The sequence below is a fragment of the Portunus trituberculatus genome, chromosome 48 (genome assembly GCF_017591435.1).
Source record: "Portunus trituberculatus isolate SZX2019 chromosome 48, ASM1759143v1, whole genome shotgun sequence".
NCBI lineage: Eukaryota > Metazoa > Arthropoda > Malacostraca > Decapoda > Portunidae > Portunus > Portunus trituberculatus.
Window position 1 is genome coordinate 18,392,322 of NC_059302.1, and position 15,000 is coordinate 18,407,321.

Genomic DNA, 15,000 nt, shown 5'->3' on the forward strand with positions numbered 1-15,000 from the left:
ACGGTCTGTGTCCTGCGAATGTAGGACTATGCAGATGCAGTACAGCAGGTAGAGGGAACTGTGTGTATTGTTGTGTTTCAACGCTTCTTTTTGAAAGGTTTTTGTAAGCTTTTTGCAGCTTCCCTTATTTTTCTTTGTTTCTAGGAAATGATTACAAGGTAGATGATAAGAAAATTATGAAATTAGTGACTGGTATCTGCAAGCAATTATGTACATAAATGAACGTTTATCATAACGTTGTGAATATCATTAATCAACATTTAGGATTTCTTCGAGGATTTTATTTGTCTACATTCACTAGGTATATTGAATTAAACAGTACCAACTATAATATACAGTTGGGCCAGTACATAAATTATGTGTAATATGCACTATATGTGTTATATTAAATTAAAAAGAAGCGTCCTCCATGATATCACAAATACTAGTTTGTGTCATCTGGACTGTTCTGATAGAGATAGTGGGCAGCGGTAACAGCAGCCTCATAAGAGGAGCTACACTTGGCGATGGTGTGTGGCTGGCGTCCTATCAACGCCACATTCGCCACACAGCAGTAAATCGCGTGACCATTTATTTATTTTTTTTCTCATCAACGATTTGTTTGTGAGGTCGGTAAGTAACCTATCACAGGTCTGAATAATTATGATATACTTGTTTTGTCAAAATTAACACATGACTGACAATTTGTTTCAGAATGAAGTTAGAGACTGTCGTTATTTATGTATATGATTATTTCAGTCTGTATGCCTTTGTAGGTATGTGTTGTTCACTTTCTTATAATGCTAAAAATAATCAATGGAAATCTTTCATTATCTTTATTTGCTTATTTACCTCACTGGATATCACCTTGCATGTGAAGGAAAAGGCAAGTTTTGAAAAAAAAAAAATACCACTATGAATATAAAAATACATATTAACATGGTGGCTGTGTCCAAAAATACATCAACAATTGATCATTTAGAAACAATTGTTCAGACTACTACTTTATAAATAATGAAAAGATGAGAAATTTGCTAAAATACACTACTTTCCAGGTACATTCCATACTATATTATTTTCTTCTCTGATAATGTGTAATCAGATAAAACATGTGCATGTACAATGGGCTCATACACCAACATGCACATACTGCGTCCACCTGTTATCTGTCCTATTTTGTAAAATGGATGCATCAGAAGGACATACTAATGAATATATAATTACTAAAATAGATTAAATAGTTTGGAAAAGTCTTAAAAAGTGCTTTCTTATGGAAACTGGTATACACAGCAACACAACCTCACAGGGAGAAATGTTTTTGGCTTTCACACTTCCAAAAAAAAATATGTCTTTCAAGATAAAACTGAAGTCAATGCTGAATTTATATTCTATAAGTGCCTGAAATTAGAACCTCTGCTGGAGTCTTGAAAAAAAAAAATAAAAAAATAAAAAAAATCATAAAAATAAAACACTTCTTATAATTTCTTGAAGGCTTTGAAAGAGCATTAACAATTTGCTGCTGGAGTAATCCAAATGAAACAAGGAATAGCATCCTCCTTAACAGCAATCAGACAATATCAGTCTCTTGCATGGTTCTTTCAGACTGAGGACTTAAGGATATTCATATTCATATAACACACTAAACTCTCTCTTAAACAAATGGTTCATCAGTAAATAATTATCCATTACAACACCTAACAAAAATTCTATACTTAAAAGTATTAATAGAAAGTTCACTCAGCCTTAAAAAGACAAACTTTAAAATGCAGCATATGCATGTGATTACAAATTGTCAGTAGTCCAGTTCTCCACACTGGGGGGGGAGAGAGAGAGAGAGAGAGAGAGAGAGAGAGAGAGAGAGAGAGAGAGAGAGAGAGAGAGAGAGAGAGAGAAAGGCAATTTCTTTTCCTGTACCTACTTCTGCACCGCACAGCTTGTATTTAACAGAAGATTATTTTGCTCTTAATGTTATTTTGGATAGAAAGGCACTTGTAATTTCACTGTCTTCACTTTGTTTCCTGCATGAAACCAGGTCGGAGAGTAATAACAGTCATACAACAGCAAATTAATTTAAAAGAAAAGATAAAAAGAAGAATAATAATTTTTCTTACTACAGCAAAAAGTCAATTTGTTATTCATCAGAATGACTAAATGAAGATCAATCATACAGTGTTGACCAGCCTGGCAGAAAAATGAGAAAACTTTCTTTACTTCTTCACTTGTTTGAACCTCACTCAAATATCTGAATGTCATAAAATATACCAGAACTTCATTAAAATATCAATGTACAAATGCAAGCAAACAACTTGATGGTAATTTTGTTATGTTCGGTTTTCAATCAGAAAGCATAAAAATGTAGCCTGGAGTCTGAGACACAGTGTTTAGTGGATCCTCCTGAGTGGGGCTTGATCGGCCGCAGTCAGCTTGGTGGCTTGGCCAGTCCCGGCGCTGGCAAAAGGAGCTGCAGTATGCTCGATTCTGGCAGCCTGAGCATTCAAAGTCACTTTCCCGATTACAATTCACACACTGCTGATAAAAAAATAAAGAGAAAAAAAAATGACACCATTATAGTACCAATGGCTGCGTTCCTATGTATGTACAGGTATTTCTCGTTTTGTGCAACATATTGGTTCCTACAGGCATCACACAATCTAAAATTGCACACACACAAAAAAAAGCTATTTTGCTCATAAGAAACAATGGATAATATGAGGGATGGGGTTTTTGCCTAAAAAACTTCCATTTTTTGAACGAAAAACATATTTATTTGACTAATAAGGTGAAAATGTTCTAAAAATGTATCATTCTAAGCCTATAGCTATGCAACACTAATTAAGGTGCAAATAAAGTGTAAATAAAGCACCCATTAACACTTCACACGATGCTCCTCACTTCCCATAGTCTCTCACAGTCACTTGCCATCATCATCTGTGCTGGCTGTGACTGTAAACACACAAGAGGGCTGTAAACATTGAACTGTCCGCAAGCAGCGGAACTACACATCTGGAGCACTTTTTGAAATGCAGCTGGGGCAAATCACATCTTAGCAAACAGATCGCACAAATTTAATCAATTATAATACTTTTAATGTTGCATCTTAGTGAATTCACACATAAAGAACATGCACAAAATGAGAAATACCTGTATTAATTTATGTACTTGTGTAAATGTAAATCTGCTATGGAAGTTTATATGACTTAAGTTTCGGTTTGAATTACAACAAGTTTGTTTTATATGAAAAATGTTGTGTGGCATCTGATAAGGAACATATTAATATACCAAAGTTATTGTACTGTATTGTATAAATTATAGAAAAAAAATATAAATCAGATATTTCAAATTACCACAGAAAGGCACATTCAATAATAATTGAGTTAGAGGATAAGTAATGGAGATGTAGTAAGTTCATTTATAATATATAGGAAACCTTTCATGACAAGACGTGTCCAGAGGGTTACTTACTTTTTTCTGAACACCGTTAATGGGAGCCACAGAGTTTAAAGTTGGTGTGTTGGAGATCAGAGAGTCCAGCATGATGGGCTGTAAAGACTGGTTGCCATCATCTTCTCTGACTTGGACTAGAAAACCTTCAGATGACCTGTAAATATGATACTCAGTATACCTGTGAGGAAAAGATCTGTAAAGAATTTGATCTAAGATATTACTGAGCATATCTTACTTTTTAATTTCCAATGAGTAAAATCTAATCTTGTCGAGATGCCCATCATCAAGAACCATACATAGGTCACTGGCAAGCTCTTTTCTATCTTTCTTTTCATTTGAATGTACATATAATCTACATTCTTCATGTGACCAAACTATCTCTATTATCTCTAAATGCTACATTTCCCCACTTTCATCTTTTCAGAACTAATTCCTTTTCCCCTTCTTCACATCAAGTAATCCAGATCACATGTGTTTCCTTCCTTATGAAATCCTCCCTTGATCCTTTCAAACCAGCACAGGGCAAAACCAGAACTGTATATTTAAAGTAATTTTTTTCCATTACCTGATCATTCACCAACAATGAAAACATTAATGCTAACTTTGCAATGTTTGAGAGTTGCGCCTCAATCTTAGCCTGAGCCAAGGCTTCATCTTTTTCCTGCTGAAGTTTTTGGCGTAGATTCAAAGTCTCTTGACGAGTTCTTTCACGCAGCTCATCAAGAAGAATTTGTGCCTGAGACACATTTCGCTGAAGCCCCCCTAATATCTGTCAAATAGAGAGTGTTATGAATGTCCGGGTGATTTGAAAGAATATAGTGTGAATGCATTCATATAATCCTAAAGAAAATATGCTCAGGATTATTTATGTATTACTTATCTATATCTGGCTTCTGTTCCTTCTCTCCCATGGGGATGTCACATATGCATGTAAATATATCTTACAAACAATAGTACACTTAAGGATCTCACACTTTTTATGTCAGTATAATACCTTTTGGTGTTGTATTTAAATGTAAACATACAGTTATAAAAGGATGAAATTATACACCGGGATGCATTCCTATTTTTATAATGTAAATGTTAGGAAATGATACAAAAAACAAACTGAGAAAGCACTTTAGGATACATTCTCTCCATTGATTTACAGTTTGCTTTTTTTATGCTATGGAGTTTATTCCCTGAGTATAACAAGGGTCTAGCATATTAAAATTCATGTTCTTTTCCTAGAGATGTTTAATTTGATATAATAATCATCTTTAGGTGGTATTCATTATTGTTTATACCAAATACCTCACTCATGCGCTCCCAGGCTTTGTCAAGTGGCAGACCAGCAAATGATACAGTAGGTGATGTGTCAGAAGAGCCTGCGGTTGGAGGAGTGGCAAGGGGTGCAGGGGAATGGGTGGCTCCTCCCAACACCAATCCAGGAACTACTGCCAACTCTCCAAGGCCAGACACAGGCAGAGTCACTGATGTGCATAATGTTAGTGAAAACAAGTGGGAGACCAACAATCAAGTGCCTATAAATCTGTAGGCACAGGTATGGAACCAGCTATGCTTTCTCAAAACTGATATGACAAGGAAACCAGCTATTTGAAACTGGCTGGTTTTGCATCCAACAGACTTTATTCTAGCACTGACTTGCTGTGCTATGTATCATTCTCTACAGTGTTACCATTGTGTCTCCTTATTAACTGTAGTTCTAATATAATGTCATATCTAAAATACCACCAGAAAGGCAAATTGTTTCTGGGGAACTGAAAAAGAGAGTAGACTTATTTATGAGACTCAAAGTAATCAGTTTCACAATGTGAATGCAGAGCCCCACTCAGATCAAGCTTCAACAAGGAAACAGTGATGGGCTAGACCTGAAGGCCCACATTACCCAAGAGGGTGACAGTCCCTACATGCTCACATATATATACACAAACATAGTCCTACTCGAAGATCGGTCTATGAGCTCTGAGCTTGCTGGGTGACCAGCAGGTGACTGTGGTGAGTTACACACACACACACACACACACACACACACACACACACACACACACACACACACACACACACACACACACACACACACGGCCCGGTAGCTCAGTGGTTAGAGTGCTGGCTTCACAAGCCCGATGACCGGGGTTCGATTCCCTGGCCGGGTGGAGATATTTGGGTGTGTCTCCTTTCACGTGTAGCCCCTGTTCACCTAGCAGTGAGTAGGTACGGGATGTAAATCGAGGAGTTGTGACCTTGTTATCCCGGTGTGTGGTGTGTGCCTGGTCTCAGGCCTATCCGAAGATCGGAAACAATGAGTTCTGAGCTCGTTCCGTAGGGTAACGTCTGGCTGTCTCGTCAGAGACTGCAGCAGATCAAACAGTGAACACACACACACACACACACATGGATAAGATGCCTTTTGTATTGGCTACTTTCTTTAACAAGGATGTCAGGTATTGTACAGACATAGATGGATACTTAAAATATAATTACATGATATTTTTGCATTGTTCTAGGTTTTTATATCTTTGATAAAAATGAAGAATGACATTAGAGCATAGCTGAATGATTGAACATAACAGAAGCAAATGGAGACCATTTGTGAGTGTGTGATAAATGAAGCAGGCCTACATCCTTTGAGGAAAAGCAATGCAAACTGACAGTATCAAACAACAGATATGGGGCACTCTGGTGTGACAGAGGAGACTATTAGCTACAAAGGAGCCTTATTGTGTATGATGGCTTCCTTTGATCTTTCTATTTTTCTTTTAGTCTCACAATTACTGAGTCACTCTCAAATAAGTGACATGAGAGCATTTTTCTTCATTCTTAGGCTTGGCAAGACCCATTATGATACAAGCATTAAATGTGAACAATGAAATGAAGACATGGCATATATTGACAGGAAAGTGCAAGTTTTCTTTTTCTTTCTTTCTTTTTTGTCCCCACTGTAAGTTTAACATATTTTACCTGTAGGTGTTGGAGATGAATGGTTGGATGCAATTCCATGCTTCAGAGCCTTCTCAGTGTTAAGGAAGAAACGCTCCCTCCTTTTCCTCTTGAATGGACGATGGAGACGAATTGATCCAGCCTGTCAGAATACAAAACATGTATTATCAATATGTTCAACTGGATACATCACATAAATGTAAATTCTAGAAGATGCTTGGTGGCTTTAACAGAACACTGTAGGTGTAAGTAACAGTGTACCAGTTAAATGCTTTCCTCCAAACATGCAAATTCACTTGAGGTAAAAATGTGTATCATATCAATTTAGATCCATAATCAATTTATTCATTATCATCATTATTATCATTATTATTATTATTATTATTATAATTTTTTAAACTTATTTTTTTGTGTATATTTTATGTTAATACAATTAACATTATTAATGGCTCTTTCTATGGCCTTGCACACTGGCACAATAATAACACTGACTGACATTGTATGGTTGTTGCCATATAAGAGAACTAACTGACATTGTATGGCTGTTGTTAAATAAGAGAACTTTTGATTAGATATAAAGAATACAAAACATCTTACTAACAGCTTCTTCATTATGTAGACAGGCACTGCATGAGCAGGAAGTGGCATGCATCTGCAGGAAGCCCTCCTCAATTAGTGTCAGGAGGCTTTGACCTTGAAATCTAAAAAGAATATTTCATAAGTTATGATCACTCTCAAGTCAGAATTTATTCATGTGGTACTATTGTTCTTAATATCCTACATCAAATATACATACCTGATGCTCCGTTTCCAGTCTTTGCTGGCAGAACGGCCACAATGAACCTCAAACTCTGTTGGAGTGAACCATTCCTTGCCCAATTTGATGCACTTGCCACGAGATCCTGAGCCAAATCTGTTTTTATGGAGTTCTGCAATGGTTTTCTGTAAAACATGGCATTGATCAAATTTTGTGTGTGATTCCTGAATGCTTCTCTCTAAGAGGGATCATGACCTTTTTTCCTGTTTGAAAGAGCCTGGAAAAGGACACAAAGAGTATAAAAAAAGCTTGCTCAGTTGATACTTCTAGAAGTTCTTTAGTAAGTTTCAAATGGAATTGTGATAGAGTTCTAGAGGCACTTTGATATTTCTCTCTCAGGAGTGTTTGTGATGGGAAGGAGGAAATATGAAACAGACAGAATGTTTTTATTACCAGATCATCCCTTTGCAATAAGAAGAAAAAAATATAAATGAAATGATAAATATAACACCAAATAAACAAAATAATTAACTGAAATTAGCCTTCATGCAATTAACAATATATTATAAATATACTGCATACTATGTTATATACTATATATATATATATATATATATATATATATATATATATATATATATATATATATATATATATATATATATATATATATATATATATATATATATATATATATATATATATATATATATATATATATATATATATATATATATATATATATATATATATTCATGGTAAATATTTCTAGGCAGATATATTCATAATAAATATTTCTAGGTTGAGTATATTGATTACTTGCAGTCTATTTGCCTCACCTTGCATCTGACCCAGAGCACTAGCTCCTGTGCTGCCTCCTTCCAGTCTGGCTCAATGTTGAAGTTGGAGGTGGTTTTAAAGTCTGGCAGGGCAGTAGTGGTTGTGGTTTTGATGGTAGTTTTGGCAGTAGTAATGCTAGCAGTGGCAGTAGTGGTGACTGTAGTAGTGGTCGGAGTAAGGCCTGCAGCAACATTGGCAGTGATGGAGATGGTGGTGGTGGTTGTGGTAGGGGAAGGCACCTCATGGAGGAGACTGGAACTTGCAGCAGATGTACAATCTCCCTGTGTATATTTTACATGTTGAATAAAGAGATGAATTATACAGATAAGTAAATAATGAAAGCAATTTGACATATGGGAAGTACTGTCTTGGGTTAGGAACTGTAAAACAAAATATACTGTGCTACTACTACAGTATAGTCAAAAGATAAATTGATCAAGGTACTAGTAATTGGAAATAAAATCATAGCAATAAGATAGTGTAAATAACTATCACCAATTAAACTAATCTTACTGCAGTATTAGTCCCTGAAATATATTCTTTTCATATATATGAGTGTGACAAGCTACTGGTGTAGTTTACATGGTACAGCTTCATATATTTCCAATGTTAATTTTGAACATTCCTGCTTTTCTTTATATTCATTAAGTCACAGAAAGTTATTAATCACTTTATAAAGCCTCCCACTTTGTGCCATGTTTGCCTCCTATTGGTATACATATGTATCATCTCACTGTCTTGTCACTCCATTAAATAAATGCCTAGCGTTCATGGCACGTGGTGTGAAGCTAGGAGCGACACTTTGTCGCGGGGAGGAATTCGTATCGAAACGCTTGCAATGACGTTATTTGTACGATGAAATATGTATAGATGAAATATCTGGAGGCTGCGGCTCACGTAAGCTTAACATTCGCATCACTAGATTATCTCCTCAAATTTGTTATTTAGTTAAATTACTTGTTATGCTTTATCGCTTGACTGAATGGAACCTGTTGGTAATAAATTATCAGTTTTCTGGACATCAGTGTCTCACGCGGGTGCGGAAGTGCTGACTGGGGAGCGTCTCGGTTGGTTACCTTGGTCAGCAGTGCCGCCGTGGGGGTCAGGGTAACCTCAGGGCCAGGAAGCGTGACGTCATGGCTGGGGTTGATGACGTCCCTCAGAGGAGAAGTAATGACGTCAACCAGCCGATCCCGAGCTGCGGGGACGACCTTGCCGAGCGGCGCCGAGGGAGGCCGAGGTGACCCGAGTGTGCCTTGCCCCGAAGGCCGCCCCGCCCCGGCACATCCTACACTATCCTCCATGGCTCACCGGCTCTACGTCTCGGCCCGCACCTGCTACTGGCTGCCATTCGCGGGCTATGGGGCACAAACAAAGTTTGCTGGGTGGAAAGCCAAGAGTGAAAACATGGCCAGCGACCACCATCTCCTAAATAAGGTTCCAATAACAGTGGAGGTGAAACTACAAAAGTTTTGTTCTTGAATGTTCATTGCAAATGAAAATTAAAGCAATATTATTTCTATATGTATTTTATTATCTCTCTCTCAAAATAAATGTATATTTTTATGTTTACGGTAATTAAATGATTTTCAGAAAACTTTCTTAAATTGAGGTTAATAACGTTTTCTATGGCGCTAAAGGATAAACTAAAGGTGAACATTATCACTGTGTATTATGTCCAAATGATCCCGTGAATGGGCAGTATCAACTGCCATAGATCATTGGGAGTTACCGAGGTGTCGGTGAATGTTATAAGACTCCCACAGAACACCATATTGAGTCTTAAGACATCCCGAAGATGAGTTGGTGAGGCAGCGTTAGCCACGGTGTGATATTAAACCGCCAGGAGAGCTGCATGGACAGTTATATTACTAAGGTAATATCTACTAAGAAACCAGAATGTTCGATTGCTAGTGAGGGATCTGAAATTACATGAAAAAGACTATGGAATGAATAGTTTGAGACCCATGGTGTAAAGTACACGGCTCATGTGGAAGACAATGACGCCGTTTATTTATCTATTTATTTATTCCATTTTATTATATTATTTTTCATGATGAGAGGGGGCGGCTGGTCCACATCCTCCTTTAGTTTTTAATAAGCCTAAGATAGATGTAAGAGGGCAAATGGTCTTATTCGTCAGTTTATAAACGATGTCTTATTAAAATAGAGCTCAAGTACTTCTTTAGCTTAGTTACCCATCAAATAAAAGAAAACTCCATTTTCTCATATAATTTATAGGGAGCTCTTATTGAAATATACAAATAGCTTATTTTTATGTATAAGTTGAATGCTAAGTTTTCAATACTCTTTTACTTAGGAAACAAATCGATGCCAGGATAATTAAATTCATATACTTATGTGTATCAAATTACGAGTTCAGTATCTTTACCTAGATTTCTGCTACTTTCAATGTCATGGGCTATTATATTATAAAGCAATGTTAAAGGTACGTTGCTTGCAGCTTTATTCTGGTAGTGCAGCAGCGCTGCACTTTCATACTGAATATATTAATTCAATTGTTTGTATTTTCATTATTGTAGAATATCGTCATGTCACTTGAACTTGCTCCAGTAATAGCATAGCCACATCTTTTGGAAATTCTGAGCATGGAATGGAGTGGCTGCTGTTGTCTTAGTAGTTTTTAGTCAGGAGATACATAATACATAGCTACTTAGTAGTGTGACTCATTATTCAGAATAGATCTCTCTCTCTCTCTCTCTCTCTCTCTCTCTCTCTCTCTCTCTCTCTCTTTAAGTGGAAACACAACTTCTTCCACATCGCGGGTTCTTCCACAGTCGCAGGCGCGTCGCCAGACCGTCCCGGACGCGAGTTGGTCTTCGCGACTCACGGTCACGGACAGTGTGTGTTCCTCGGTGGCGGGCGGAAGGTTGCGCTCAAACTCTCTCTCGTTTTGTCCAATGAACGGTTGACTTACAGCATCTCTCACTGAGGTAAGCAAATCTCTTTGTTATCACTAATCAGAGTATCCTAGTGTGTCTGGGGGAACTGGGATAAAAGAGTGTTGCAGTGTATTTTGGGCAGAATACTCTTTTGTGTTGGCGCGGGAGAAATCAATACCCAGGAGCGGGGTTTGGAGGAGGGGCCACCATGTTTCGGTAAGACTTGCAAAAACACTTGCCATTTAAGGCAGTGTCGTGGTGTTGACGGTGGCCCACGTGCCGAAAGGTAACTCGGACCGTGGTAGAGCGTATGACGAGGACGTTGTGTGCTGGCGGCCTTTGTTAGGGACATGACAAGGAGCAAGGGATGCCGCCAGCCAGCGAGAGGGAGGGAGAGAGGCCACCACAGCATCCACTTGATTGACGGCAGGTTTTGGCAGACTTCGTTGACGTGGGTGACCCTGACACTCCCCCAGAATGACAATGCAGGCATAGTGGTAGGGCGGGGGTCGTGTCCAGCCCTGTGAGGGACGGCCAGGTGCTTTGTACGTGCATCAAGGCATACAAAGCTGGAAGGGAACAATGAGGGCGTGCGAAATCAACACCAACTTTTGCCTCGAAGCGTGTGTTGTCATGCAGTCCAGGGCTATACTGTGATGCGTGGCTGTCTTGTGTTGCTTGTGTGCACCTGCTGACACCACGCGCGGCGATCATACCTGTACCCACGCCCTCGCGCCCCGCCCTCAGAATGGCGTTCTCCTTTCGAGGCCACTCACGATCTCTAGCATGACACTTGGCCTCAGGTGTTAGCAGGGTCGCTGACAGTTTACTTTGAGGTCAGGTCAAGTGATGCAGAAGACCGCTATGCGTACACAATGGTATGAGACTTGTTGGTAGCGGCGACGCATTGTAGCCTTTACCGAGGAACTGACCTTGCGCTCCCCTGAAATAGTTAGTCCTGTTGGGGTGACCCTGCCTGTTAAATGGGTTCACTGCAGCCTGTGGATGGGCGGAACGAGTGACGGGGCGTGTGAACAATGCTCCCATGCATTTCCTGCCATTTCCTGGGAGATACACGCAGCAATCGACCTTGAGGCGGGAGGAAACTTGTAGCGTCTGTTTGCTTGCCATCCACCAGCTTTGTCTTCATGTGCACTGGTCTGGTAAAAAAGTGACAGTAAAAAGAAGAAAAGAAATGTTGAAGATTAAATAGCTTCACCAATAGACCAGTTGAGTTCAGGAATACATGAGTGAATGTTATGCTAGCAAATAATTATGTTATGTGAGGCAACAATAATGACTCAAAATAAGAAAAAAAGATAAGAAAATAATAGCTATTTGGCACGAGACAATGTAGTGCGGGTAAGCAGTATTATTGAAGCAGTGTTGTGGGCGAAGCAATTTATCCTATTGTTTTGTTGAATTGTAAGCCCTTGCAACAGCCGCAGATGTGCAGACGCAGGTGTGGCCAGCGTGTGGGAGGCCGCGGGCATGAGTGTTGTGGATATAGATTGCCTTGTGAAGGTTGGGAGGAGTTGCCATTACAAGTTTTCTCATGTTTTCTCACTACATATATCGCCTTGCTGCAGTGTGTGTGTGTGTGTGTGTGTGTGTGTGTGTGTGTGTGTGTGTGTGTGTGTGTGTGTGCGATGATAGATCCTGGTGTGGAACTGAGGTAAGGCGTGGGTCTGTATAACAAGGCGTGGGGCTGCTTAGGCGTGCGAAGGTATCGTAATTTCAAGATGTTCTTTTTTTGTTCATATATTTTTGTATTGTTACCACTACTGAATGTAACACACACACTCACTCACACACACACACACACACACACACACACACACACACACACACACACACACACACACACACACACGTATTTATTTATTTACTAATCAACTCACACGTTCTTTAACTGTTACGAGTTCACTCTTTGCTGAGCTTCCTTCGTTCCTCATTCCAGTGTTCTCCCTCTATTCCTCCATCTCTCCATCCTTCTATTTCTCCCTCAGGCAACTCGCCCCTCCCCCCTCCAACCTAGCGTTAACAACCCCCTCTGGCGCAGCAGGAACAGAACGAAAATGACGGGCTGTACAGATGAGGTTGACTCCTTCCCTTGGTACTGGGTTGGATTTTCGTCTCTAGATGTGTTGAGGAGTCAGGAAAGTAGTACGCAGTGACACAAGGGCGCGAACTTCTGTGTTAGGCGTGCCGGTGGTATTGGTGGTGGTGGTGGTGGTGGTGGAGAATACAGTAGCTATTTCCCTGGCAGGTGGTTTGTGGGAGGGAGGTGAGTGTCCTCTCTCTCTCTCTCTCTCTCTCTCTCTCTCTCTCTCTCTCTCTCTCTCTCTCTCTCTCTCTCATGTTTCCTGTGCTGCCGTTTGCTAATCCTCCCTTTCTGACGCCTTTGTTTCTAAGTGCTACCCTCCTCCTCCTCCTCCTCCTCCTCCTCCTCCTCCTCCTCCTCCTCCTCCTCCTTCCCGCCACCGTCAGCACTTTTCGTTACTACCACCACCACCACCACCACCATCATCATCATCATCATCAGTATTATCATCATTACTATTTATCATCACTTCCGCTCATTCTGTTATGTGTGTGTGTGTGTGTGTGTGTGTGTGTGTGTGTGTGTGTGTGTGTGTGTGTGTGTGTGTCGTTCATATCCTTTTCATAAAATTTCTTAACTCTAGGTATGTTTTTCGTATTTTTCCTTGAATTTTACTTATGTTTATTCATTCTTTTTCAAAGTCGCAAGAAAATCTTTCAATAATTTTTATTAATCTTTATCTTTTGCTAATTTTTTACCGTCATCTCGTCCTCCTCCTATTTCTTCTTTCTCTTACTCTTCCTTCTCAGTCTCGTCCTCATTAGTGAGATTCTATTGTTAGCTCTAAGATCAAGACACATCTGGTGTTATGAACGAGGGAGGGAGCAGGGAAGGCTGAAGAGGAGGGAGGGGACGTGACAGTGGATGGGGGGAAGGACTAATGGAATGGCGGGGTAATCGTGCCTGCTAATGATTGCAAGTGATGTCTAGTTATGCCTGGGATGCGAATGACATTGTCTGCTGCAAGTGGTGGTGGTGGTGGCGGCAGTGATAGTGGTGGTGGTGTTGGTAATGGTGGTATTGAATTGTGGTATTGTCTAGGTGTTAATGTCTCTCTCTCTCTCTCTCTCTCTCTCTCTCTCTCTCTCTCTCTCTCTCTCTCTCTCTCTCTCTCTCTCTCTCTCTCTCTCTCTCTCTCTCTCACCTAGTTTTTAACAATCTCTACTGGAAGTTATTTGAAATTTTCCAAGCACGTTTTCATGATCCCAGCAATGCTTTAACAAACAAGCATTCTACACCATCAATGGACGAAACATCCACGAGAACGCAGCCAGTCATTCCTGTGGCCTTTAAAAACAACTGCCGTGAGAGAACAAAGCCTTTCAAAACACGGGCCCAGACTGTGCAGTAAATAACGATGATCTCAGACATTAACAGTAGCGTTGGTTGATGTATCGCCCAACGCAGTGCTCTCAACGGAGGTCACGTGACAGTAATAACAGTGGGAACGGAAGTAACGGTATAGAGATGGTGGTGTTGGTGGTATTGGTGGGGACGGTGAGGCTCCTAGCAGCAGTAACTAGCCCACACCCTCTTCTTATTATGTCATAGAGTCACATTTTCCGCCAGATGAGTCGCTGAAGGGACAGGGAAAGCAGCCATGGTGATTTACATTATGCAGTGAGGACGAAGGGAGGCGGCGAGTGTAGGGAGGAAGAGATAGTGGAGGATGAGAACGAACATAAGAGGAAAATAAAGTGAACAGAAGTGAAAGAATGCGGAATAGTGAGGGAATTTAAGGAGTATGTAAGAATGGGGAAATAGAGGAGAGAGTGATAGAGAAGAATGGAGGTGTGCGATTAGAATAAAGGAAAGTGAGGTAAAGTGAAGAAAATATAGGACAATAGCAAAAAAAAAAAATAAAAGAAAAAACAATAGGGAAATGGAACTAGACTGAAAGAGACAAAAAAAAAAAAAATGAAATGGATGAGTGAAATATAGGAGACGGCTGGGATTAAAGGGAGGGAGGAAAAGCCGAGAAGGAAGAATGAAGAGGAGGAAAATGAGAAGGAAGAAGGGAAAAGACGATAACG

The 15,000-nt window shown here is 39.7% G+C and overlaps 2 protein-coding genes and 1 long non-coding RNA gene across 4 annotated transcripts in view; 2 read left to right on the plus strand and 1 right to left on the minus strand.

Moving 5' to 3' along the window:
* Positions 1-6,809, plus strand: part of LOC123498399 — an 8,449-nt gene extending 1,640 nt beyond the window's left edge. Inside the window, exon 4 of the mRNA XM_045245507.1 lies at positions 6,391-6,809. The gene's annotated coding sequence lies outside the window, so the exon portion shown is untranslated. The remainder of the gene's footprint in view (positions 1-6,390) is intronic.
* Positions 801-9,468, minus strand: LOC123498397 (deformed epidermal autoregulatory factor 1-like). Of its 2 annotated transcripts, none has more exons than XM_045245506.1 (9): positions 9,037-9,468; positions 7,960-8,241; positions 7,160-7,305; positions 6,965-7,064; positions 6,385-6,505; positions 4,717-4,895; positions 4,026-4,192; positions 3,442-3,577; positions 801-2,505 (listed from the first exon to the last, which is right to left on the minus strand). In XM_045245506.1, the coding sequence occupies exons 1-9, from the start codon at positions 9,262-9,264 to the stop codon at positions 2,314-2,316; spliced, it is 1,551 nt and encodes a 516-aa protein (XP_045101441.1). In that variant the 5' UTR covers positions 9,265-9,468; the 3' UTR covers positions 801-2,313. The 2 variants fall into 2 exon arrangements, with proteins under 2 accessions (XP_045101441.1, XP_045101440.1); XM_045245505.1 differs by having other exon boundaries at positions 801-2,508.
* The window catches only part of LOC123498401, a 15,614-nt gene continuing 9,929 nt past the window's right edge, over positions 9,316-15,000 (plus strand). The window contains exons 1-2 of the long non-coding RNA XR_006672680.1: positions 9,316-9,415; positions 10,759-10,914. This is a non-coding gene — a long non-coding RNA (uncharacterized LOC123498401). The remainder of the gene's footprint in view (positions 9,416-10,758; positions 10,915-15,000) is intronic.

Coding starts and splice junctions, on each gene's coding strand:
- LOC123498397 (XM_045245505.1), bottom strand. CDS start 9,264: ATGGAGGATAGTGTAGGATGTGCCGGGGCGGGGCGGCCTTCGGGGCAA. Junction 7,306..7,959: donor TGCTCTGGGTCAGATGCAAG/GTGAGGCAAATA, acceptor CATGTTTTACAG/AAAACCATTGCAGAACTCCA. Junction 7,065..7,159: donor GACTGGAAACGGAGCATCAG/GTATGTATATTT, acceptor TATTCTTTTTAG/ATTTCAAGGTCAAAGCCTCC.